Source organism: Hippocampus bargibanti, linkage group LG04, assembly GCF_051943395.1.
Source record: "Hippocampus bargibanti isolate YZ-2025 linkage group LG04, ASM5194339v1, whole genome shotgun sequence".
In the NCBI taxonomy this organism is placed as follows: domain Eukaryota; kingdom Metazoa; phylum Chordata; class Actinopteri; order Syngnathiformes; family Syngnathidae; genus Hippocampus; species Hippocampus bargibanti.
Window position 1 is genome coordinate 29,463,523 of NC_142737.1, and position 24,472 is coordinate 29,487,994.

The 24,472-nt window shown below is 44.3% G+C and overlaps 2 protein-coding genes across 2 annotated transcripts; both read left to right on the forward strand.

Annotated features, from left to right (window-relative positions):
- Positions 1 to 4,583: 4,583 nt before the first annotated feature.
- Positions 4,584 to 7,058, forward strand: LOC148899650 (tubulin beta-1 chain-like). Its single transcript, XM_088995032.1, has 4 exons — positions 4,584 to 4,713; positions 5,522 to 5,630; positions 5,700 to 5,810; positions 5,884 to 7,058. The coding sequence occupies exons 1-4, from the start codon at positions 4,657 to 4,659 to the stop codon at positions 6,939 to 6,941; spliced, it is 1,335 nt and encodes a 444-aa protein (XP_088851158.1). The 5' UTR covers positions 4,584 to 4,656; the 3' UTR covers positions 6,942 to 7,058.
- Positions 7,059 to 13,262: 6,204 nt separating this feature from the next.
- LOC148899651 (tubulin beta chain-like) lies at positions 13,263 to 17,755 on the forward strand. Its single transcript, XM_088995035.1, has 4 exons — positions 13,263 to 13,412; positions 15,216 to 15,324; positions 15,394 to 15,504; positions 15,648 to 17,755. Exons 1-4 carry the CDS (start codon positions 13,356 to 13,358, stop codon positions 16,706 to 16,708), a joined length of 1,338 nt encoding a protein of 445 aa, XP_088851161.1. The 5' UTR covers positions 13,263 to 13,355; the 3' UTR covers positions 16,709 to 17,755.
- Positions 17,756 to 24,472: the final 6,717 nt, after the last annotated feature.

The window sequence follows — 24,472 nt, forward strand, 5'->3', positions numbered from 1 at the left end:
AGTGCGAATAGGATGACTGAGATGGTGCACCCAGTGATTATGCCTACTTCCAGCTGGTGCCAGTCAGATGTCAGCTGTTTAGTGGAGACTCTCAAGCTGAACTTGCTGTAATAATCCAGGAAGAGGTCTTTCACGTTCTGGGGTACATGATACTTCACCAGTGCAACCTCCACCAGTTTGTGGGGTATGGAGCCATAGGCATTGGTGAGGTCCAGCCATAATACTGCCAAGTCACCTGTACTTTCTCTTGCCTCTCTGATGAGCTGGGTTACCACGCCTGTGTGCTCCAAGCAACCAGGAACGCCCGGTACCCCTCCTTTCTGCACTGACGTGTCGATGTACTTGTTGCTCAAGAGGAAGTTGGAGTCTTCTGGCTACAATGCTGAAGAAGATCTTGCTCTCCACACTCAGCAGGGAGATGACACGAAACTGGTCGATGTTCTCAGACCTCTCATATTTGGGTATGTATACTCCCTCCGCATACCTCCATGACTGGGGGATCTTTCCTCTCCTCCAGATCACCTTGAGGGCCCTCCAAAGCCGATGTAAGAGCTTTGAGCAGTTTTTATATATCTTGTACGGTACTCTGCTTGGGCCTGGTGCTGAGCTCGACCTTGCTCTCCACGCCACCTCTACCACTTCACTTAGGCAAGGCTCCTTGAGGTTGAAGTATGATGTAGGCTCTGGTGTTGTTGTCAGTGCCTCGCATGGACCTAGCGGTTGTTCTCTGCTAGGGTCACTGTACGTGGCCTTGAGGTGGTTGTTGATGGCCTCCTTAGAGCAGGTAAGGTGACCAGCCCTCTTCTGACCAAGAAGCTGCCTGGTCAACTTGAAGGAATTGGCCAGAAAAGCTGTTCTCTTTCTGGCTCTCTCTTTCCGCCTTCTCCTGTGGAACAAGGAACTATGTCTGCCAAATGAAAAACAAAGTAATGTAGTTTATTCAATACATTGTAAGAATGAAAATTGTAAAGAGCAATACATTGGGGAGACTAAACAAATTCTCAAAAAAAGACTATCATCGCAGGGATAATACTAGTGGGCCTCAATCGGCAGTACATATGCACCTAAAAGCTTGCAACCACTCATTTGACGACAATGAGGTTAAAATCTTAGCGAAAGAACATATAGATGGTTTTAAAGGGGAGTAAAAAAAGTGATTTTCATAAAACAACTAAATCCTTCATTAAACCGGTTTGGTGGGGTGAGGTTCAATTTGGATCGTTCATACAATAGCCTGCTTAGGAAACATAGGATTAGTCAGAGTGACGAAGGCGGAAATAGTCCCCGAAACATCTCTCATCTCATCTCATTTTCCGTACCGCTTATTCCTCAGTAGGGTCGCAGGGGTTGCTGGAGCCTATCTCAGCTGTCTTCGGGCACGAGGCGGGAGCCACCCTGAATTGGTTGCCAGCCAATCGCAGGGCACACAAAGACATACAACAGTCACTCTCACTCTCACACCTAGGGACAATTTGGAGTGGTCAATCTGCCTGCCATGCATGTTTTTGGAGTGTGGGAGGAAACCGGAGGACCCGGAGAAAACCCACGCGGGTCCGGGGAGAACATGCAAACTCCACACAGGGAGGCCGGACCGGGACGCGAATCGGCGACCTCTGCACTGTGAAGCCGGTGTGCCAACCACAAGACGATCGGGCCGCCCCGTCGCCGAAACATGTCAGGTATTTATTTGAACACCTACACTGTCTGTAAGTAAAGAATCTGCTCAACATTAGATATCAAGTAGACAGGATGAACTTAGTACAACGAACTTTGTCATCTGTTAGGCGGAATCTCATTATATGCAGTAAGTCTGCCGTTACCGCTACACATGCCACAACCATTCTTCTAATTTCTTGATTTGGTGTTGTCTGGCTTCGCATACTGTCATATATTTCTTTTATCTCAGCCTCAAGTTTCTCAATTTCACCTGTCATGTCATACAGGTCACAATTGTTTTAAACCTTCTTCGGGTTTCTCTAACATGACCCTTCCATTTATCAAATGTTGCTTTCAACTTGCCTTCTTTTTGAATAAAAACTTTCTCTTTTAGTTCCTATATTTTAGGTGTTAACCGCCGTCTTTGACGAGAAGATTTTCTTATTTTTGCCTCGTGTATCCTGTCGGCATTCTCATGCTCTTGCACCTCATCACACTGACTGTTGCTAGTTTGACACATTTTAATACTTCAGAATCTCAAATTAGTTTTATAGATTTATATAAAACAAATAATTTCAGTTGCAGCGTATTCAAATCAATGCCGTTCAACTGTTAAGTTGCAATTGTGATGCTAATCAAATAACAATGTTTAACTGTTATGTTCTATGCCTGGATAATTTTTCACTTTTTCTGTGTATTGTTTTTATTGTGACTGCTATGGAATGCACAACCCCTATCACTACGCTGCATGGAGTGAGTTAAGACTTTAAAAAAAAAAACATTGAAAGACTTTTTTTATTTAAACAGGCGTTTGATTAACTGTTATGTTCTATGCCTGCATAATTTTTCACTTTTTTGTGTATTGTTTTTATTATGACTTTTTAAAATTTTGTAAAGCATTTTGTGGTTTTACCTGTGAAAAGTGCTGTATAAATAAAGCTTACTTATAATTACTATATATGCACGTTCAACTAAAAAAAAAGTTGTAAAAAATCCCTCACTGATAATCATAGTTGTGAATGTGTCGTTTCATTGCTGCTGTTATGTAGTTTGCCCTGTAAAACATGGTTGGGTAACTCTTAAGTAGCTCCCAAAATATAAATGTCTTATCCAACAGTATTTCATGATTGAACATACTGTTGAGTGTCATTGGTGTCTTGAGAACTGAATTAGTGGGAATCTAATACAGGTACTCTAAAAGAGGTTCAGACTGTTAATAGTTAATCTAATATAGATGAGGTTTCTTCAGACGTCATCTGTACAAAATTGAATGTTTCGGACGTCTCTCGCCTCCTATCCAATAGGCTTCGTCAGCGAACTAAAGTCTGACTGGTCGTATCGGCCCTATATACATATACAGTAAAGTCTCGTTATATCGATATCGGATATATCGATAGTCCCGGCTATAGCGATACTATTTCTATGCACGCACGGAGAAAATTACATGCAAACAGGGTCGGATATATCGATAGTCCCGGTTATATCGATATTTTTTTGGACTCCCTTGAATATCGATATAACGAGACTTTACTGTATATTAATCTAATATGGTTTAATTTGACAATCTGACCAAGCAAGTCAATGAAGTCCACCTTGTGACACCCCCAGGCTTTTTCAGAATCAGAATCAGAATCAGAATCAGAATCATCTTTATTGCCAAGTATGTAGAACACACAAGGAATTTGTTTCCGGTAGAACACGCTGCACTAGTGAAAAGTCAATGTCAAAATCACATCATCTGCCTATATATTTGTGTGTGCAACCATTAAAAACACAAGCGTGAATATTGTATTCACACATTTTACCAGCAGTATGAGATCACTGCTTTCAATGCATAAAACTGGTTCTCAAAAGCTGACTTCCATAATACAACTTTTACAATTTGGAATGTGGGCATTTTTGCATTTTACTCCACTAATAAGAATAACTCACGAAAGCATTACATTTGCTCAAACTCTCTCTCTCCGACATTTTGTAACAGAGGTCATTGTGTGTCACGAGAGACAGCCGAAAAGAGAGCAACCGCGCGCGCGTGTGCTGGTGCGTGTGTGCAAGTGCGCGTGCGTTGAGCGTGCGTGTGCGCGCTCGCGTGCATGCGCGTAGGTGCATGTGTGCGTGTGTGTGAGTGCGTGCGTGTGAGTGCGTGCGTGCGTGTGCGCGCGTGTGTGCGTGCGCGCGCGTGTGTGTCTGCGCGTGTGTCCGTGCGTGTGCGTGCGTGCGTGCGTGCGTGCGTGCGTACGATTGTTCCTTTACGGTCACAGTAAAAGAATGTCTCTTCGTCTCTGACTGGTTGGCCATTCATGCTGTAATGCTCTTAATGCATAGAAGTCTTCCAGCCCCTCGTGGAAAGATTCATCGTCATGGCGACAACCTGGGAGAATTGTCTCCCTGCTAAACACACACACGCACGCACACACATTCTTTGGAAACATGCGCTTAGCAACATGAGTAACAAAGGTAAAAGCCACATGTTCGAGTACATAATCTAATTTACAATGCAAATGAAATCTGTACAGTGACATTATTTCACTAAAGTGCTGATTTATATTCTTTCCGCCTGGCGTTGTCTGTTGTATCTGGGTCATCTGTTTCTAGATTAGATGATTATGTATTCCTTGCGTTATTTAAATGTTTTTTGTGAAATGCTACATTATCAAACTGAGATAGTAGGAACTTAATATAAATTGTGTCCATCCTTTCCGTTTTCTTTCATTTCTGCCATCTCATCATGGATGAAGTCGCCTGACTTCTCCAAGAAGGCCGGTTAAACTTGCTGGAATCGAATGTTGGGTTGACCAATAGAGTTAAAGCTAAATTAATGTCTATTGGTTTAATTTTTTGTCCGTCCAGATTTTCTTCAGAATTATCCAATCATCCATTGACTAGCGGACAAAGGGGCGGGCCATAGTCTTATAAAGACGAGTGTTCCGCCATTGAAGGCGCAGTTGCATCCGGTGGACCAAGGATCGTCAGCGGCACGTTTTTACCAAATTTGACAAAATGAGGGAAATTGTGCATCTCCAGGCAGGCCAGTGTGGAAATCAGATTGGTGCTAAGGTTAGTGAGCATTTAACTTCGTTGAAGGCTTAAAATCATTTTTTGAAGCGCCATTATAGTCGACCTTCTCCTGTAGTAATAATTGCTTTGTGCCTGTTGGTGAAACCACACCCTAGGATTATCAACGTGTCCTACTTTAGAATATTTCTGTGTAACGGTAACTGGATTTCATTTAGTTTGTTACGTGTTATAAAATGTGCTCATTTATTAACATCGGCTATATTTAGACGTTTTTTGTTTTTTTACTCACCCCCCCCCACTCGCCCCTCTCGAAAAAAACGTGTTTAAGTTGCGTTGTGTAGTATAATACTAATGTTGGTGTTAATCGTCGACTAAATTAATTACACTATAAATATTCTCTGGGACATTTAACACAATTTAAAGCTAGAATATGAATTCTGTGTGTTGCGTGGATTGCATGGCTGCATTACACCCAAATTAATTTTATTCGACGGATGCGATTGAACATCATTTTGAGGCACATTTAGAATTTTGCGATTAAAAAAATAAAGAGTATTTGCTCGCGTTTGTTCTGGAAACTAGATGAGGCCTAGACCGCATTGCATGGCGGCTTGAGCCCGGCATTTGCTCGAGTGGGCTGTACTGACGGTTGATGACGTAAGATACCGTTTTCAAAATGGGGTCTCAGCCAATAAGGGTTCAACGCGCGCTCGCGCCTCATTCACAAAGGCGGGAATTTTCACCACAGTATTTAACTTTTTCTCATTTGTTTTAATCAGGACGAATTATGCGATTGTGTTTTACGACCCATGCCATCAGCAGTTCATTTGCCTTCTGCTCTTTTTAGTTCTGGGAAGTGATTAGTGATGAGCACGGCATTGACCCAACCGGTACTTATCATGGTGACAGTGACCTGCAGTTGGACAGGATCAATGTTTACTACAATGAAGCTTCAGGTAATGCCACGTTTAATTGTAATGGATAATTTTTACTCTTGCATTTTAAAACGTCAACCTTTGTTCTAGGTGGAAAATATGTTCCCCGAGCTGTGCTGGTTGACCTGGAGCCAGGCACAATGGACTCTGTGAGGTCCGGCCCTTTTGGTCAGGTCTTCAGACCAGACAACTTTGTCTTTGGTAAGATTTGTTGAATGTTATGTTTTATTGTTATTGGAGTTGCTCATTGTCCATCACAAACCTCCCCTTACAGGCCAGAGTGGTGCTGGTAACAATTGGGCTAAGGGTCATTACACAGAGGGTGCAGAACTGGTGGACTCTGTCTTGGATGTTGTCAGGAAGGAGGCTGAGAGTTGCGATTGCCTCCAAGGTTTTCAGCTCACACACTCTCTCGGGGGCGGTACTGGCTCTGGAATGGGCACTCTGCTCATCAGCAAAATCCGCGAAGAGTACCCAGACCGCATCATGAACACCTTCAGTGTGGTGCCTTCTCCAAAAGTATCAGACACAGTGGTTGAGCCATACAATGCTACTCTGTCTGTCCACCAGCTGGTAGAGAACACAGATGAGACCTACTGCATCGACAATGAAGCGTTATATGATATTTGCTTCCGCACACTCAAGCTCACCACTCCCTCTTACGGTGACCTCAACCACCTTGTGTCAGCCACTATGAGCGGCGTCACCACCTGCCTCAGGTTCCCCGGACAGCTCAACGCTGACCTGCGCAAATTGGCTGTCAACATGGTACCCTTCCCCCGTTTGCACTTCTTCATGCCAGGCTTTGCCCCCCTCACAAGCAGAGGCAGCCAGCAGTACAGGTCCCTCACTGTGCCCGAGCTCACCCAGCAGATGTTCGATGCCAAAAACATGATGGCCGCCTGCGACCCACGTCACGGGCGCTACCTCACTGTGGCCGCCATTTTCCGTGGCCGCATGTCCATGAAGGAGGTGGATGAGCAGATGCTCAACGTGCAGAACAAAAACAGCAGCTACTTTGTTGAATGGATCCCTAACAACGTCAAGACCGCTGTGTGTGATATTCCTCCCCGTGGTCTCAAGATGGCTGCCACCTTCATTGGCAACAGCACAGCCATCCAAGAGCTGTTCAAGCGCATCTCGGAGCAATTTACTGCCATGTTCAGGCGCAAGGCTTTCCTCCACTGGTACACAGGCGAGGGCATGGATGAGATGGAGTTCACGGAGGCAGAGAGCAACATGAACGACCTGGTGTCAGAATACCAGCAGTATCAGGATGCTACTGCTGAAGAGGAAGAATTTGGAGAGGATGAAGAAGAGGAGATGACCTAAATTCCCACAAGCCCTACACCTTTCTATCAAGAGCGCAATTTCCAATTCCTAATCTTCAGTCTGTTCCAGTTTTCAGTGTTCTGTCTACTGTTAATAAAGGTCCTCCATACTCTCAAATTATTTCCCCCGGTCCTTTTTGTTGAAATGATTTGTAAATTCTGTAGTCGGCCTTTGGTTACTCTGATGGTGCTACTGAAATGCAATGGTATACACTAAAAATAGCTCGACGTGGCTATGAGTTGAGAACACTGCCTCTTACTTTCCAAAGTGCCTTTGAAATTTAATGTGAACATGCGCAACTTTAAAATGGTATTGTTGGTGTGAGACTTCAGGTGTATGACAACATTCTGAAACGTGGCACGTTATGTTTGACAACATGTTCAATGATTGCTCAGTGAGTCAGTTCGTGTTTTGTTTGGTAAGTGCACATTCTTACAATCGCTGTTGACAGGTTCTTTTTCTTGTGAAGTCTGAACATAATTTCATATCCTGAACATTCCAAAACAATTTGACTAACTTTTTTCTCAAAGCACAAATTATTTAATTATTTAAAATTTAGACTAAAAAAATCTTTGTAATATGGAGGCACTGGAAATGTATCGTATTTTTTCTTCTGAAAAGGCTGAAACCGTTCGACTTTTTTCCCTCCGAAAACATTGCTCTGTCCGCTTGATTTGGATTACCGCGAGTCGTCACCGGTAGTATTTCTTATAGTAACCAGAAGATGGCGAGAGCGTTGCGCATAAACATGGATTTGTACCTGCCATTCGGTGTGAAAACGCGATGAAAGAGGGTTCATTATTTCTTTTCATTATTTTCGTGACCTCGAAAAAATACAGTACAAAATATCCGAATTACGGGATTAACAGATTTTAAAACCAGTGTTGAAGGTGACAACTTTCAGCCATCCAAAACCAATGGATAATATGACCCTGCAAGCGTTCCCCAATTTGACTCATCTAGCAGCAAGATAGCGGAAACAATTTAAAGACCTTTCAGTATCGTGCAGAACATCTGCACAAACCACAACCACTTTTTAAAGAAATTAACATTTTAATATATTTTTAATTCTTCAAATCTTCATACAGCTCTTGTCTTGGGTAAATTTAGATTCTGCATGTGGTCAGGTTATATTTAATATCACCTACACGCAACCACTTTAATGTTTTGGCAGATCGGAGCACCAGTTTCAATACCTTATAATTTAAAACCAATAAAGATCAAATTAATACAATAGTAAGCACATACCATTGGTGCGTCCCGGCTGCTGACTTACTTTAAAGTGGACTTTATCCCCATTTAGGAGGCTGTTTGATCCTTTCTTCTTTACCAAATTGACGTTTACTTGACCACGTCGATGTGACAGTTAAAAGATCTGTGATCGGATTCTACATCATTAATATGTTTTATGACTTGTGTTACCTTCGCTCATAAAGTGTTGCATTATCATAGAGAAAATATCACTTCCGGGTTGATTTCGGAAAATTAAAAATGTTTCGTGTTCTAGTCATATACTGTGTGGTATTGTATACCTTCTGTTCATTAGTGATCAAGTTACTCCCTGGAAAATTGCATGCTGCGTTAGTTGCAGGGCAAAAGTGAGATTTATATTCCACTTTGGGGTTTTAACGCACACACTTGCCTAGTTTCGTTCGCACTTTGATGAAAATATTGCGGTTTACAAAACACCGTTTAACCAACAAGATGAAGGTCGTGACGCTGCTCTTATTGTGAAACTTTCGCAACACTTCTGGACCGCTCGTTAGTCAAATGGCGCTAATCTTATGACAGCAGGGGGAATGGTTGGTTCAGTGACTTTTCCAGTTTCATACATTCAACTCAACTAACCTTTAATAACGTTATCCCTTCATGTTGCCGTAACAAGTGACTCTTAACAGTATTTTACTTCTGGACTGTGTGTGAAGTGCCCACAGAAGAACAGCTAAGAAAAGGTCAAAGAGCTCAATAGCTGTATTAAAGCAAACAAATTGTGATAATGTAGCAGTTGAGAAAGGAGCAGACGACTGATTGTAGATATGTGTTTATTCCAACTGCTAACAAGTGGCTCTGACTAGTGATGTGTTGTTCGTGAACGAGCCGGTTCTGAGGGCCGGATCTTTAAAGTGAACGAAGAGACCAGCTCCTAGCAGCAAGGAGCCGAGAATGGGAGCCAACTTTTTTCCCTCTCTTCCCTGCCCCCAGTCTTCCGTTAAAGCCGTATGTGATTGGTCAAGATCCGTGGTAGAGGCGGGAGGGGTGAATTACAGACATGCGGCAGTGAGGAGAAGGGGGAGGGGTTAGAGAAACAAGCACGCTGTGAGTAGCACATGAAACAGGAAAGGGAGACGACAGCTTGATAGCACTACAAAGAAAAACAAAAGTGAAAAGGTGACAAAATGGATAGGATACAGTGAAATTTGGACTTGTTTCAACTTTATTGATAGTCCAAATTTCTCCACTGTGAGACTAATAAAGGCAAATCCAATCCAATCCAAATCCAATCCAAAGGCAGAGTGTAGACTGCAAGGTTAAAATATCCCATCAATCAGGCTCCACGAATAACCTGCACAGGCACATAACAACAGTCCTCTCATCTGTACAATTTGAAGAGAAAAGACAAGCAAGGCAACCCACTATTAATGAAGTTTCTAGTGTGTCTGCCTGCATCCTTTGTTGCTGCAATATCACAACTTCCATACAAGTTCTACAACCCAGAGCTCCTTGTGACACTTTATGCAAAAAGCGATCAACCCAGCTAAACAAAACACTATTGATAAGGAACTGGGTAAAATGATTCCAAGTGATTTTCAGCAATTTTCAATTGTGGGTGACAAGGGATTCAGAAAATGTGCTCATGCTCTCATCCCAATGTCTGCAATTCCAAACAGGAATTTTACCCATTGTGTGACTATTAAAGGCTTTCTGATTCTCAAAACACGTTCTCAAAGAATCATAAAAGAATCATAAGTGACAAAGAATGTGCTCTAGTCCAAGAGCGGGTCAAAAAAGCCACAGCTGTTTGTCTAACAACTGACTGCTGGACATCCCGAATCACAACATCCTACATGTCAGTTACATGCCAGTGGAGACCTTTTTGCTGTATTGTTTTTAGTTCAATGAAAGACATATTTTTTTTAGAAGAGGAGCTGGGGAGGTACTGCAAACGCATGCCCTGTTTTGGAGCCATTTGAGCAGGTTACTGGAGATCAGTGTAGACAGGTACAGTGGACAAATGTTATCACATTATGCTGTTATTATTCAATTACTATCAATTTTACTAGTTGGTATAGCATTATTAATATGAAAGAAAAGCAAATTAGTGACAGCTGATCATCAGACCAGAGTAACCACAGGGAGAGTGAAAGTTAGTGTCTATTCTGTACACATAAATAAAGCCATATAAATAAACATTGGATCTAGTGTATTTTTTTACATGAGTAATTCGTTTTTCACATAATTGTACATGATTTTTGATAATTAATTTAAGCAACAAAAAAACTGAGGAGCCATTTGGGAGCCAAAAGCCGAGCCAAAGGGACCAAAAGGAGCCGGAATTCCCATCACTAGATCTGACACAAACATGGAAAATGCTGTCAAACATTCTTAACTTATATTGTGTAAACTTACACCTACTTTATGCGTGTTACCGCAACTGTCTGTGACACAGAACGATTCACCTTGGCTTTATTTATATAGTTTTTCTTCTAATTTCGCGATCAACACGGTGTTTTGAGATGATAAAAAGTACCCAAAATGCATTGTGTCTCGCTTTCTCGGTCGGGGCGTTCCGAATATGACCTCACTTCGGGCATCATCATCAACTCGAAAACAAAACTTCATTAATATTCAGCACGAGCCGTAAAACGTAAAATATAGCTATATGCGGTGGAATCTTTGTAAAATGCGCTCAGTAGAAGTCATTTGAAGGGATTTTACAAGTGATGGATGCAACTTGTCCGGAGGTGTCGGTTGTCCTTTAAATGTCAGATGTTGTTAAGGAAATGGCTCCGGGAAGTGAATTTCCTTGGACTGTACGTTGAGGAGGACAGACAGCAACCTTCCACCAAATACTGCTTTCCCTCATCACTGTTTCGTGCTGTGTGTGGGTGATATTTTCCAAGATATGCCAGAATTTATGGAAGGTCCTTTTCAGAATCAGAAAACCTTTATTCGTCCCACAATGGGGAATTTTGCCTACCAAATTTGTCTACCAAAGAAAATGTTTGGATTACATCACCACTCCAATTATGTAGTTCCTCTTTGTAATAATATGCCAATGTGTTGGTTGTTGTTTATCAGGTCCTCTCCATTAAACACAGTGCTCTGATTTGGGGGGTCTTATCATTGAGTCAGTATTGGGGGTTGAACAGAGTTAAAGACACACAATCTGGTGGTGCGTGTGTGTGTGTGTGTGTGTGTGTGTGTGTGTGCTCGGGCTTGTGTGTGTGCATGAGTGGTGTCCATGCGTGCACTGACAGAAATGATTCAGTGAATCCATATACAATATCAAAGATGTCGAGTCCAGTACACTTATCGTCATCACTTATCAACAACAATACTGACAAGTCAGCCACATTTGAGCTTTTCCCTCCTCGTCCGCACTGTATTAGTCAGATGAGGGCAATTGTTCTTAACCTGGGTTTGATTGAAGCCTAGCAGTTCAGTGAGTGAGTTTCAGGGGTTCGACAGAGTCTCTGCCATGAAGGTTAATACTCAACATGTCAATTATTTTATGACACGACCACTTGGCCGTACCTGGCTGGTTCATTTTGTGCACAATTTTAAAAAGTATACTGTACTTTATAGTTATACTAATTGTGGTGACACATTTCATGTTTTTAAAATGTTTTATGTCTTGAATTGATAAAAAAAATTATACTCTGTAGTATTCATTCATGAAGTGTTCAGTAAATGTGCATATAAACAGGTTGGGTTCGGTACCTCTAACCAAGTTAAGAAACACTGAATGAGGAGATAAATAAGGGAAGTATTTAACTTCAGGAATGCCATGATACAGCCTGGCACCCCAATGTCCTTCATGAGAATGCTGGAAAAGCGAGTTAAACCCCCAGGTAGATGACTTTAAAGGCAAACTTGGAGTTTGGATTTCAAATACTTTAGTCACAACAGTCCTTTTTCTTAATACCTTGTAGATGTGAAATGGAGCAATTTTTGAAATTCATGTATACAAAATAAGTGTTTTTGTGTGTAGATTCAGTCACCATTCTTTGAATGGCGTCTTGGAAGGACGTGCTATAGTTGTTGCTCGCTTTAGTTTAAGGTATTGGGGCAAATGTATCAAAATAAGAATGTGAGATCACTTACAAAAAGAGACAATTATGAAATGAGTCGTCATCATCACCTCAACCGGTAATTGTACAAACACCAACTAAACTTCATATACAAATTGAATGACAGCTGAGTAACTAGCTGGTTTATCATTCATTGTTTTTCAGTATTTCCATTCAGCACTTTCTGAATGTAAAGTCCAAATGTTGCCGATCCAAAACTTGCCAACTCTTACTATTTTGTGGTGGTTTAATGTGATGCTTATTGGTATTTTAATGTGAAGTGGAAATGAGCTCTTGTCATGTTAAGGAACTTTAGCAATCACGTTCGCGCTTTGAAAGCAAGATGATACCATTATGTAACCACCACAGCCATAGGACATAGCACAGAGCCCACAAATCCAAATATAGTTGATCAAAACATATTTTCTTAATAGTTGTCTTACATTTTGAGGATATATTAGTTGCATATTCAATGACAAAAACGAATTCAATTCCAATTGTTGCTTTATGCTCTTTTGAAAATGTTTCTTTATAATCTTCCTGGCTCATCTTATTAATGCAGGGTTCGCCAATGTGGTGGCCACAGGCACCAAGTTGCAGATAAGGAACACATACGTTGCCTAGAAAAAGTGCTGCATTTTGATGTGTGTTCTATCATCGATCAGTGTTTCACATGAGTGAACATGATGAAACATTAAAACCAATGATATCGTTATTGAAGGTCATTTGGGCTGAATGTATCAAGCTGGATGTCAAAGTCTGGTGACGCCTGATCTAATGTATGTATTCATGACTTTAATGATTGTTCATTGTCGGTCTGTCTGTTTTCTAAATTGAAATTTTCAAAAAAACATTGTTACAAAGATTTTTCAAAGGCATTAAACGTGAAAGCAGTCCGTTTTCCTCTGAAAGAAAGACGGCCAATTGCAGAGAGACTCTGCAATTTCGTCAGTGGGGACAGCTTGTCTTGAAGTCATTTTTGTCAACGTCAACCAATAGCTGAGTAGTTTGGAGAATAAAGAGGCGGAGGAGCTCGAGGACGCACGTGTTACAAGTCTGAGACGCGACGACGTGGGTTTTACAATCGCTTCGAACTTTTGAGACACGCAAAAAGTGACAGAAAATGAGAGAAATTGTGCATCTCCAGGCTGGTCAGTGTGGAAACCAGATTGGTGCTAAGGTTAGACAATACCTGTTTCCGTTCTCGACTTGTTTTATGGACGTGAGATGTTTGACGTTCTCCTCCGGGCACATACTGTATACTCTATATGAGGGCTATTATCGCCGTTAATTCGATGATGAACTTTGGTTTAATTTCACTACTTGTAAACGCCCGATTTACATTTTAAGCGAACAGGGCCTCCGTGTACTAGTATTCTCGATAAACACCGCCTTTGTACTCGTAAACGCCCGATATGCATTTTTAGCGAACAGGTCAACCGCGGACAAGTATTCTGCGTGTTTCCCGGCAAACACCGACTTTAGAGTGGTCGAACAAAGATGGATAAGAGATGATTCGTCTCTACATTTTCTTGAGGGCTACAGTATGGCCTCAGGAAAGTGGCCAAATATGTAACTGGTCATACTTGGGTGTGCCTGGAAGCTCGCCTTTGAGAAACAGGATGGCGCTGCGTATGGTACGAGAAGCGCTCTTTGTTTTGGTGACTTTGATATGTTTCTAGACTCTAGAAACATCTCAAAGTCATATACAAATTGAAGTACAGCAAAAGAGAAGACAGACAAGACAGTATGTCTTGAATCTAGAGGGTCCCCGTTTTTTTTTTTTTTTTTTTTGAAGGGTCGTTCGCCATTAATGTTTAGATGTTGCATACATTTTTCGACGTTTATTGGAGAAAGTGAGTCTAAAGAGTTTGTCGAATCTCTTTATTTGTTGAATGGTGGTTGTCAATCTCCCAGGGAAGTGCCATGCAGATGTCTCGCAGAGCTTGATCGTGGCGTGGAGTCGAGCAAGTCGTGCTGTGAAACTCTGTCCGATGCTGAGCAGGTCTCTGGGAGTTGCGTGTGTGTCTGAGATATTCTCTGCTGCTGTCCCGCGATGCCTGCGCTTTTATACTGTCCAAGCATAGGAAATGTGTCAGGCTGAGATTCACATCAAGGCCGCGGTGCGCACCTGTGCCGCCTCCTGTATCCGAAGTCGGTGAAAGCGATGAAGGAAAAAAGCAAACGTCGTTCGGAGAGGCCAGGCACGATGACGGTCGATCACCGGGCATGGCGGGCGTCGGTGGGGAGGTGGCCGAGGAAGTTTTGGTGGTTGCTGAAGTCGTTGTACCGGGGTCGGTCGAGTCGGGGAATCGATGAGGGAGCGTGGTGTTGGTCATGGACGTTGATCGCGCTGCCATGGCGCTCTGCAGGACACAGAGGAAGAACGCTGACGTCGGCGGCCGATGATGTCATATCGTGGACATAGACGATGTCCGATCGTGGACATAGACGATGTCCAATCGTGGACATAAACGATGCAGCAAGGAGTCGTCAGGCGAGTTGGACGATGTTGGCCATCGGGGGTGCGGCAGGTTTTTCACGGCGGGGGGCGGGCCGCCCACGGGTGGTGGCGGCCCATCGGGAGCTCCTGAGAAAATGCCGGGTTTACGGGCGGCTGGTAAATCTGGGCCTTTCCATTCGGAGAGTTCATTGGGCTGGCTGGCTAAAGCCGCGGTGCGCACCTGTGCCGCCACAAGTCAACAAGACAGACGTATCACAATTTTGAAGAAAACCTACAGCCGTGTGGCGGAAGTATTTTCTTTATATTGTTTTTGGTTTTGGTATTTGGTACCACTTTGTCTGAAAGTAAGGCATCTTCATTGTTTTGAAAAAGGTACAGAATGATCGAAAGATAGTCGAGATTGGGGAAAACATGGCCCCATTTATTTTTATACTCGCTGTATCTGTGCTACAATAATATATTCAAACACTTTCACCACAATAGTTTTACCAGCTGTGCACATTTCTGGTTTGGCTCTAGTTTTGGGAGGTGATCAGTGAGGAGCACGGTATTGACCCAACCGGTGCATACCATGGTGACAGTGACCTGCAACTGGACAGGATCAATGTTTACTACAATGAAGCTTCAGGTAATGCCACATTTAATTCGAATGCATAATTTTTACTATTGCATTTTAAAACGTCAACCTTTGTTCTAGGTGGAAAATATGTTCCCCGAGCTGTGCTGGTTGACCTGGAGCCAGGCACAATGGACTCTGTGAGGTCCGGCCCTTTTGGTCAGGTCTTCAGACCAGACAACTTTGTCTTTGGTAAGTAGTTTTTGGGATATATGCATTTTTACATTGGGGAAAAACATAATGCAATTTACTTCTTTCTGTTTTAGATGATATTCTCTCATGCTGCATTATTAGATTACATAACCACAATGTTTTTTTTTATGTTTTTCTTATAGGGCAGAGTGGTGCTGGTAACAACTGGGCAAAGGGTCATTACACAGAGGGTGCAGAGCTGGTGGACTCCGTTTTGGATGTAGTGAGAAAGGAGGCTGAAAGCTGTGACTGCCTCCAGGGCTTCCAGCTCACGCATTCTCTGGGTGGCGGTACTGGTTCCGGAATGGGCACTCTGCTCATCAGCAAAATCCGTGAAGAGTACCCAGACCGCATCATGAACACCTTTAGTGTGGTGCCATCTCCAAAAGTATCAGACACAGTGGTTGAGCCATATAACGCTACACTGTCTGTCCACCAGCTGGTAGAGAACACAGATGAGACCTACTGCATTGACAACGAAGCACTGTATGATATTTGCTTCCGCACACTCAAGCTCACCACTCCCTCTTACGGTGACCTCAACCACCTGGTGTCGGCCACCATGAGCGGCGTCACCACCTGCCTCAGGTTTCCCGGACAGCTCAACGCTGACCTGCGCAAACTGGCTGTCAACATGGTGCCTTTCCCCCGTTTGCACTTCTTCATGCCAGGCTTTGCCCCCCTCACAAGCAGAGGCAGCCAGCAATACAGAGCCCTCACTGTGCCCGAGCTCACCCAGCAGATGTTTGATGCCAAAAATATGATGGCCGCCTGTGATCCACGCCAAGGTCGCTACCTCACTGTGGCTGCCATCTTCCGTGGGCGCATGTCCATGAAGGAGGTGGATGAGCAGATGCTGAACGTGCAGAACAAAAACAGCAGCTACTTTGTTGAATGGATCCCCAACAACGTCAAGACCGCTGTGTGTGACATCGCTCCTCGGGGCCTCAAGATGGCTGCCACCTTCATTGGCAACAGCACAGCCATCCAAGAGCTGTTCAAGCGTATTTCTGAGCAATTTACTGCCATGTTCAGGCGCAAAGCTTTCCTCCACTGGTACACAGGTGAGGGCATGGATGAGATGGAGTTCACAGAGGCAGAGAGCAACATGAACGACCTGGTCTCAGAGTACCAGCAGTATCAGGATGCAACTGCTGAGGATGAAGGTGAATTCGGTGAGGATGAGGACGACATCATGGACTAATTCGCCAAACCAGCATGTTTTTTTTTTTCATTTGAAATGTGCTCAAGTATTCTCTATTTCTCTCCTCAAGTCAAATTCAATGTTGTGTAGTTAACTAATTTCTTTGTTTTTGTTGTTGTTGTTTACATCAAGGTTTAACATGCTTAGCTACATTGTGAAATGTCCAGAAAACAAATATTTGTGTAATTTTTCAATTAAACTGCATGTCAAATTGAGATTGAGAATGAGATTCCAGCCCTCTTAGAATCGCAATAGATTTGTTTAACTTTTGAATTCCTACTATCAACCAACGTGCTACAAGTTACAATATTATCTCAAATGTAATGAAAACCAAATCGGCACGGGACACGAACTATTGAGTTGAGTATACAGTACCTGAACTGTTACTGAAGCACTCTTGGATAGAGTAGTTTTGACCATAGTCAGTAGGTGGCAATATTACCCCATTTTTTTAGTACATGTAAATGAAGACGCTTGAAGCGAAGGCAAGCAGGGTCAACCACCACACTTGCTTAAGCGAAGGCCAGCAGGGTCCACCACCACACTTGCTTCAGCTGACCCTCCAGTCTCGCCCCAAAGAGTGACACACATTCATTCTGGCATGAGAGAAGAATTGTAAAGTCAAGAGTAGAGAGAATTGTAGAGTTAAGGAACGTCCAGAACAATTATTTGGATACTTGCGCATTTTGACAGCTACAAGAAGGTCAGGGGTGATCAAGGCTGGTTTTTGATTAGGGAAATGTAGGCAGCTGCTCGTGGCACAATCTGGATGCATGAGCGCTCTGAAAAAAAAAGTAACTTAAAGGACAACTGACGCCCTCAGACAAGTTGTGTCCATAATTTGTAAAATCACTTCAAATGACTGCTACTGAGTGTATTCTACAAAGATTCCACCGCATATAGCTATATTTTACGTTTTTAAGACTTGCGCTGAATATTCAGGAAGTCTTGTTTTTGAGTTGGTGACGATACCTACCGTGACGTCACGGCAGGTATCGGCACTGACCGAGAAAGTGACACACAATGCATTTTGCAGTACTTTGTTTGGTCTGAAACCTTCGTTTTGATCCGTGTTGATGGCGAAATTAGAAGGAAAATACATAAATAACGTAATGGTGAATCGTTGTGTGTTGCACCAAAACTACTATTTGATACTCGCTGACACAAATTCCCAGCAGACGAATCACCCCATTTCCGATGGAGCTTGGGCGCCATCTTCTGCATTTTCTGGGACGCTACATTGCTGTCATTGACTGCTCGAATTGAATGGGAGGACTCCTATAATCGATTGCAAACATTTATGCTTTCCTCTTTAGAAGAACTATTTGAATCATATTCATAACTGGATGAGTAACAAGAAAGCATCTTCTCCGAATCTGAACTCCGTGAGCCCATTGTTTTGTTTCTTGAGCAAAGCAAGATGACCTGGCGTGACGTCACGAACTGGAGGCGGGACTTTCTGATAATCCCCAGTACAAATATCTGTTTGATGAGGCTCCGTTGTAAATTTTTTCGGTCGCAATATCCCATTTGAGTCCAGACATTGTCATAAGTTGAGAACAGAAGGCAGGAAAAGCCGAAAAGGCGGTTTCTTGCTGGACATCCACACAGCCAGCCTTTTCGTGTGTACCAGTCTGTCCGAAAAGAGCGAGTATTCTGTCCCGTTGTCTGAAGCAAACCTTTTAGCTCCGGTGTTGGTCTTCCTTTAATTATTATCTCCTGCTTCGATTGAAAGTCCAGTTTAGAAAATTCTTTCAATTTAGATATGTAATCCTCCATTCTGAAAGTGAGGCCTAGCAACACGAAAAAATGACTGCAGGGTTGCACTTTACTTGCTAACTGTTTACTGTAGCTTTCTGTCTCTAATTCAATTATTCTGCAGACGTGGAGTAAGAAGTATCTCTGGAATCACAAGCGCCCCCTGCCTGTCATGAGGCGGGAGAACTGTTTGCCTCACCTACGCACAGCGTTTTGATAAAAATAAAACAAAATAAACACTGTAGTGCAGTGTTTATAATGTACAATGACTCTACATTATATACACCAGCTAAACTGTAGAAATTTAGTTCATATACTAAACGTGTTTGAACGCTTTAATAGCGATATGCAGAAGGACAGCAATGCGGTCTCACTGCAGAGCTAGCCAGCACAGTTAGCATAGTGATTGCGCAATCCATGTGGAGGCTCATCCGGCTGCTGCCTCACCGCTCGTCTCTACTTAGTATTTGAACGGTAAATGTGAAAATTCAGCGATTTTGAAAAAAATCCAAAAACGGTGAAGTTAAATGGACAAGAACTGCCTTCCCTGACTGTACATCACTGTTTAGATGCTGTAAAACGTTTTTCTGGTGTCAGTTAGAAAAAATGGTGTCGTTTGTCCTTTCAGACAAATCATTACAGTTTACTGTCCGACGGCTCTTTTTATCCTACCTTGGGTTGGTGAAATGTGTGGCCCAGTAATCTGTGCAGAGTTCAGAATCAGAAAGCCTTTAAATCATTGTAGTAACGACAGAGGAATAATGTTGATGAGCATTACAATGAAACTATGGGAAGAGTAGTTGAAGCTAGACTAAGAGCAGAAGTGATGATTTGTGAGCAGCTGTATGGCTTCATGCCAAATAAAAGTTAGAATATTCATGCTGCCGAAAAGTTGCAACCGCTCAGCACTCCTCCTTGATGAATGTCGTGGTCAAAAATGCTGAAAAACAAACCGTATCCATTCCACACGACGCACAACAACACAAAGGGAGAAAAGAAAACACAAAACAAGAAAAAAAAAAAAGCAAGGCTCATGAGAGCACTTGCTGACGACTGCCTACTCTGGCGCCATCTTGGACTCCTTATGTGTGTAGATGTGTAGATTGCTACAGTGGAACGGAAGGTGCAAGATTAAGAGGTAACATATGCCATGCTGAAAAACAGAAAATATCATGACCACACACAGTATATGATTAAAATGTGGTGAACTGGTGTAATTTCCCTAATTCACCTTGAAAAACAAAATAATATACGTCGGTTTAACACATCTGCTTCTGGACAATTGTTTTTCTGACATACATTTGCACATGAAACACTATTTGACCAATTATATACTTGTCCAGTTTCGCCAAATAATGTATTAAAATATGTTGCTGCCCGATGTGACTGCGGTCATGTCAGAGTCTGGTTTTTCACATTTTCACAAAAAAGTAACATTCTCATTTATTTTAAGTTATTAAAAGCAGCCCCAATTCGCGGGTGGAGACAGAATTTTTTTCAATGCGGTTGCCAGCGTGAGCACCACGTGCGTATATCCCCGTTTATTTATTATCCCATCCACAAAAGTTTTGTTGACTAAAATTCACATGCTAATTTACAAGAATATGCTACATTTACTTGCCAAAAGTCAACCCGTGATCAGTTGCCACAGATGGCGGATGCCATTTTTCGTCAATCAGAATCAGATCAGATTGTCCAACAATGGGGAAATTTGCAGTCCACAGCAGCAATTTGAATGAGAATGGGAGGGTGGGGATGATAAAAAACGAGATATTCTAACCATAATAAAAATGTCAGAAGACTGAGGTGTATATTGTAACTGTGCAAAAATGTTTCATCAAAACGGTAGTTTTTTTTCCCTTCACATAATAAGAAGCCTGAGAGCAGTCGTTCGGAACGAGCGGCGGTACCTCTCCTTCTTGCAGCGCATGTGTAACAGTCTCTGGCTGAAGGGGATACCCAGTGCTGTCAGAGTGGGCAGGAGGTGGTGGGAGGGGCTGTCCATCATAGCTTTTAGTTTAGCTAGCGTCTGTCTGTTGCACACCTCCTCAAGAGAGTCCAGCGAGCAGCCCAGGACAGAACTGGCCCTCTTGACGAGGCGCTCCAGTCTTTTTCTGTCCCGAGTGGTGATGCAGCCTGACCAGCAGACAATTCTGTAATGGATGGCTGAAGCAACCACAGTCATAGAAAGTCTTCAGGAGTGACCCCTGAACCCCAAAAGACCTCAATGATTCATTTATTCAAATCCTATTTAAAAACGCAATGATGCTGAAATCTCTTAATTCACAATTGTAAATGTTGTTTTTGACAGAGGTTTGCTCCTGCCTATCCTATGAATATGTGTGTGCGTAAGATTGTTTTATGCATGCATTTTATTTCACGGAACACCCTTTGGGTGGTATGATAAACAGTTACTTTTCAGCCATATTGTTTGCTTGTCGTTGTGTAGGAATAATTTTGATTGACTGACAGAATTGAATGTTAAATATTATTTTGCAGTTTGTACATGTCATGATCTGGTTGGCGACCAACGGGGGGTGCCGTCGGCCCCGCCTGCACCTGCGCAGGTGCTGGTCGTCCCGATCAGATTGGCGGGTAGCGACGTCAGCCCTGCCGGCAGCCTCGCAGGTGCTGGTCGTTATAATCAATGACACTTAAAAGGACACCTGGCACGATCATCCGGGGCCGATTCATTGCTTGTTTGCTGCTTGGTTGCAGCATGCATCGTGTACGTGTTTGTTTAACCTTGGCGGACTTTCACACTTGGTTTTCTGTTGCTACTTTGTATTTTTTTCCATTCAGATCATTTTGATGTTTTACATTTTGTTCCTGCCGACTTTATTTTAATACAATTTGTCAAACAACCTCCTGCTCCCTCCTGCCTGCTTTTTGGGATCCGAACCCGCCATCACCACCTCGCAAAAACGTGACAGAACATATATTTAATTTAAACACTTGGCTATAAAGTGGTCTAGAATATTGCATCTATGTGAAAATGGCAGAAAATCTACAGATCTAGACCACCATGACCACCTTGGAGTTGAATATCTGCTCCAGTTTGAGGGTGGTTGGTTGATTTTTTTCCACATTAAATGATTATTGGAGAAGAACCACAAATACTTTAAATTTAAGTCATGATCATTTTCTAATTAAACATGGCTACGACTTTATAATAAAACTTTCTGATGTGAAAAAATTCAGATGAAATTCTTATTGTGATGACTCACTTGCAGAGACAAAAGCGACGATCATTGTAAATTGTGGTACAATTAACTTTCTGTTTAGCTTCAAATAACAGTTGCAACAATCACACAATTAAACCTATTAAATTTTCTTCACTTTGCCCAAGTCCACGGTTCCAGTTGAATGTGTATGTGTGTGTGTGTGTGTGTGTGTGTGTGTGTGTGTGTGTGTGTGTGTGTGTGTGTGTGTGTGTGTGTGTGTGTGTGTGTATGACTGCTCTCGCGAGGACCACTAACATTTTATACCAATGTAGTGAGGACATTTTTTACAAGTGAGGTCCTTTTGGCCGGTTCTCACAACTTTTTCATTCTACGGTTTCTCGAGGGTCTATATATGCATGCATCTGTTAAAGTTTCAGAAAGGTCCTCACAAATTCACCCAAAATGATTTTTTTGGTGCGTATTTTCATTTCACTTGGATACACACTTTTTACTCGCTGTGTGTTTATGTGTGTGTGTGCGTGTTTAATGAGAGGAAAAAGTTCATACCACAAAAAGTAAAACAATATTTTAACCAAATTCAATACTGTCACATCTCGTTGCCATCCGGGGCGCGCCCCGCCCCTCCTGTCACCTCCTCCGACATTCTTGGGAGACGGCCCCTCCTATCATCATTCACCTGGGTTCCCACAGCTGATTGTCATTCACTGATTGTGCCTTCTGCCTATATCTGTCTGCCGCTCACTACCGTCTCTGTCGGAGTATTTTTGGACATTGCCTTTTCCACTTCCGTGTTGCCAGGTCTGCTGTCTTTTAGTAATCTTCCTCCACTCTTCCCTGTTTGTTATTTTTTCATGCGTGCCTCAGTAAAGACTTTTGTATCAGAGTATCTGTCTCGCCGTGTATTTTGGATCCACACTCCCCGCTGTCCTTTCGTCACTCGAGCCCAGCCCTCGAGCCTCGAGTGACGTGACATAATACTCCGACTACCTATGGATCCCGCCGGCGAAGACAGATATCTCGCCGCCCTCACCGAGCAAGCGGAGCGTTCGAGCCAGCTGGCCCGAGCCATCGCGGAAATCAGCCAAATTACCACCAGGCTGGCTCAACGCTTCGAGGCGGCGGAGGCACGCATTTCCGCTCTCACGGCCAAGTCTTCCCCGCCCGTGAGTAGGCACGCTCCCCAATTTCCTCTTCCCTCCCGCTACGCAGGCGAAACCGGGCGCTGCGCTCAGTTTTTAATGCAGTGCACGCTCGTGTTTGAGCAACATCCATACGCCTGCGTTAGCGATGAGGCGAAGGTAGCCTTCATCACCAGCCTGCTCACGGGAGAAGCCGAGACGTGGGTGCTGGCCATCCGAGAATCCCGACCGGAGCTGCGCACCTCGTACCCGGACTTCGTCGCCGAGTTACGCCGGGTTTTCCATCATCCGGTGACGGAGTCCGAAGCGGAGGGGAGACTACTGGACTGCGTCCAAGGGGCCCGTTCAGCCGCGGAATACTCCGTCGACTTCCGCATCCGGGCCGCTGGCAGCGGCTACGGCGACCGAGCGTTGAGGAGGGTGTTTCGTCGCGGATTGAACACCGACCTCAAGGACGAGTTGGCTACCCGCGACGCGGGCACCACCTTCGACATTCTGCCGGCCCAGCGCATAGTGGGTGCCCTGAGGTGGGAGGTTGAGAGAAAAGTCCAGCAAGCCCAGGGGACGACCCCCATCCCCAGGGGCTGTCCGAAGGATCGCCTGTTCGTCCCCCCCACTCTTCGCACGGAGGTGCTCGTCTGGGGGCACACCTCCAGGATTGCCTGTCACCCGGGGGTCAACAGGACGATCCAACTCATCGCCCAACGATTCTGGTGGCCGGGGTTCCGGAGGGACATCACCCTCTTCGTGAAGGCCTGCCCGACCTGTGCCTGTGGGAAAGCCTCCCATCAGCCCCCGGCAGGACTCCTCCGGCCGCTACCGGTACCGTCTAGACCCTGGTCCCACATCTCCGTCGACTTCGTGACAGGCCTCCCCCCCTCCCGTGGCAAGACGGTCGTCCTTACTGTTGTGGACCGATTCTCCAAGTCGGCCCACTTCGTCCCGTTAACCAGGTTGCCGTCCGCCATCGAGACGGCTCAACTCCTGGTTAACCACGTCGTCCGTCTCCACGGGATTCCGACGGACATCGTGTCGGACCGGGGACCGCAGTTCGTGTCCAAGGTATGGAAACGTTTCTGTCGGTCCCTAGGGGCATCGGCGAGCCTGTCGTCTGGATACCATCCCCAGACCAACGGACAGACGGAGAGGAAGAACCAGGACCTGGAGGCGGCCCTCCGGTGCGTGTGCCTCCACAACCCGGCGTCGTGGGCCCTGCACCTACCCTGGGTGGAGTACGCCCACAACTCCCTGGTCTCCGCAGCCACAGGTCGGTCCCCATTTATGTCCGCCTGTGGCTATCAGCCGCCCTTGTTTCCCACTCAGGAGGGCCAGGTGGAGGTCCCGTCTATTGAACATCACCTCAGACGGGCCCACCGAGTCTGGAAGGAGACCAGGGACGCCCTGACACGCACCGCATCCCGGAACCAGCGGGTGGCGGACCGTCACCGGAGACAGGCACCCAACTACCAGGTCGGGCAGGAGGTGTGGCTGTCGACGAGGGACCTTAGGCTGGCAGGGTCTTCAGCCAAGCTGGGCCCACGCTTCACGGGTCCCTTCCCCATCGAGGCCATCCTCAGCTCAGTCTCGGTGAGGCTCCGGCTGCCACCCACCATGAGGATCCACCCCGTTTTTCATGTTTCCCTCCTCAAGCCAGTGGAGACCAGCCCCTTAGCCCCCACGCC

Coding starts and splice junctions, on each gene's coding strand:
- LOC148899651 (XM_088995035.1), top strand. CDS start 13,356: ATGAGAGAAATTGTGCATCTCCAGGCTGGTCAGTGTGGAAACCAGATT. Junction 13,413..15,215: donor GAAACCAGATTGGTGCTAAG/GTTAGACAATAC, acceptor GTTTGGCTCTAG/TTTTGGGAGGTGATCAGTGA. Junction 15,325..15,393: donor TTACTACAATGAAGCTTCAG/GTAATGCCACAT, acceptor CCTTTGTTCTAG/GTGGAAAATATGTTCCCCGA.
- LOC148899650 (XM_088995032.1), top strand. CDS start 4,657: ATGAGGGAAATTGTGCATCTCCAGGCAGGCCAGTGTGGAAATCAGATT. Junction 4,714..5,521: donor GAAATCAGATTGGTGCTAAG/GTTAGTGAGCAT, acceptor TGCTCTTTTTAG/TTCTGGGAAGTGATTAGTGA. Junction 5,631..5,699: donor TTACTACAATGAAGCTTCAG/GTAATGCCACGT, acceptor CCTTTGTTCTAG/GTGGAAAATATGTTCCCCGA.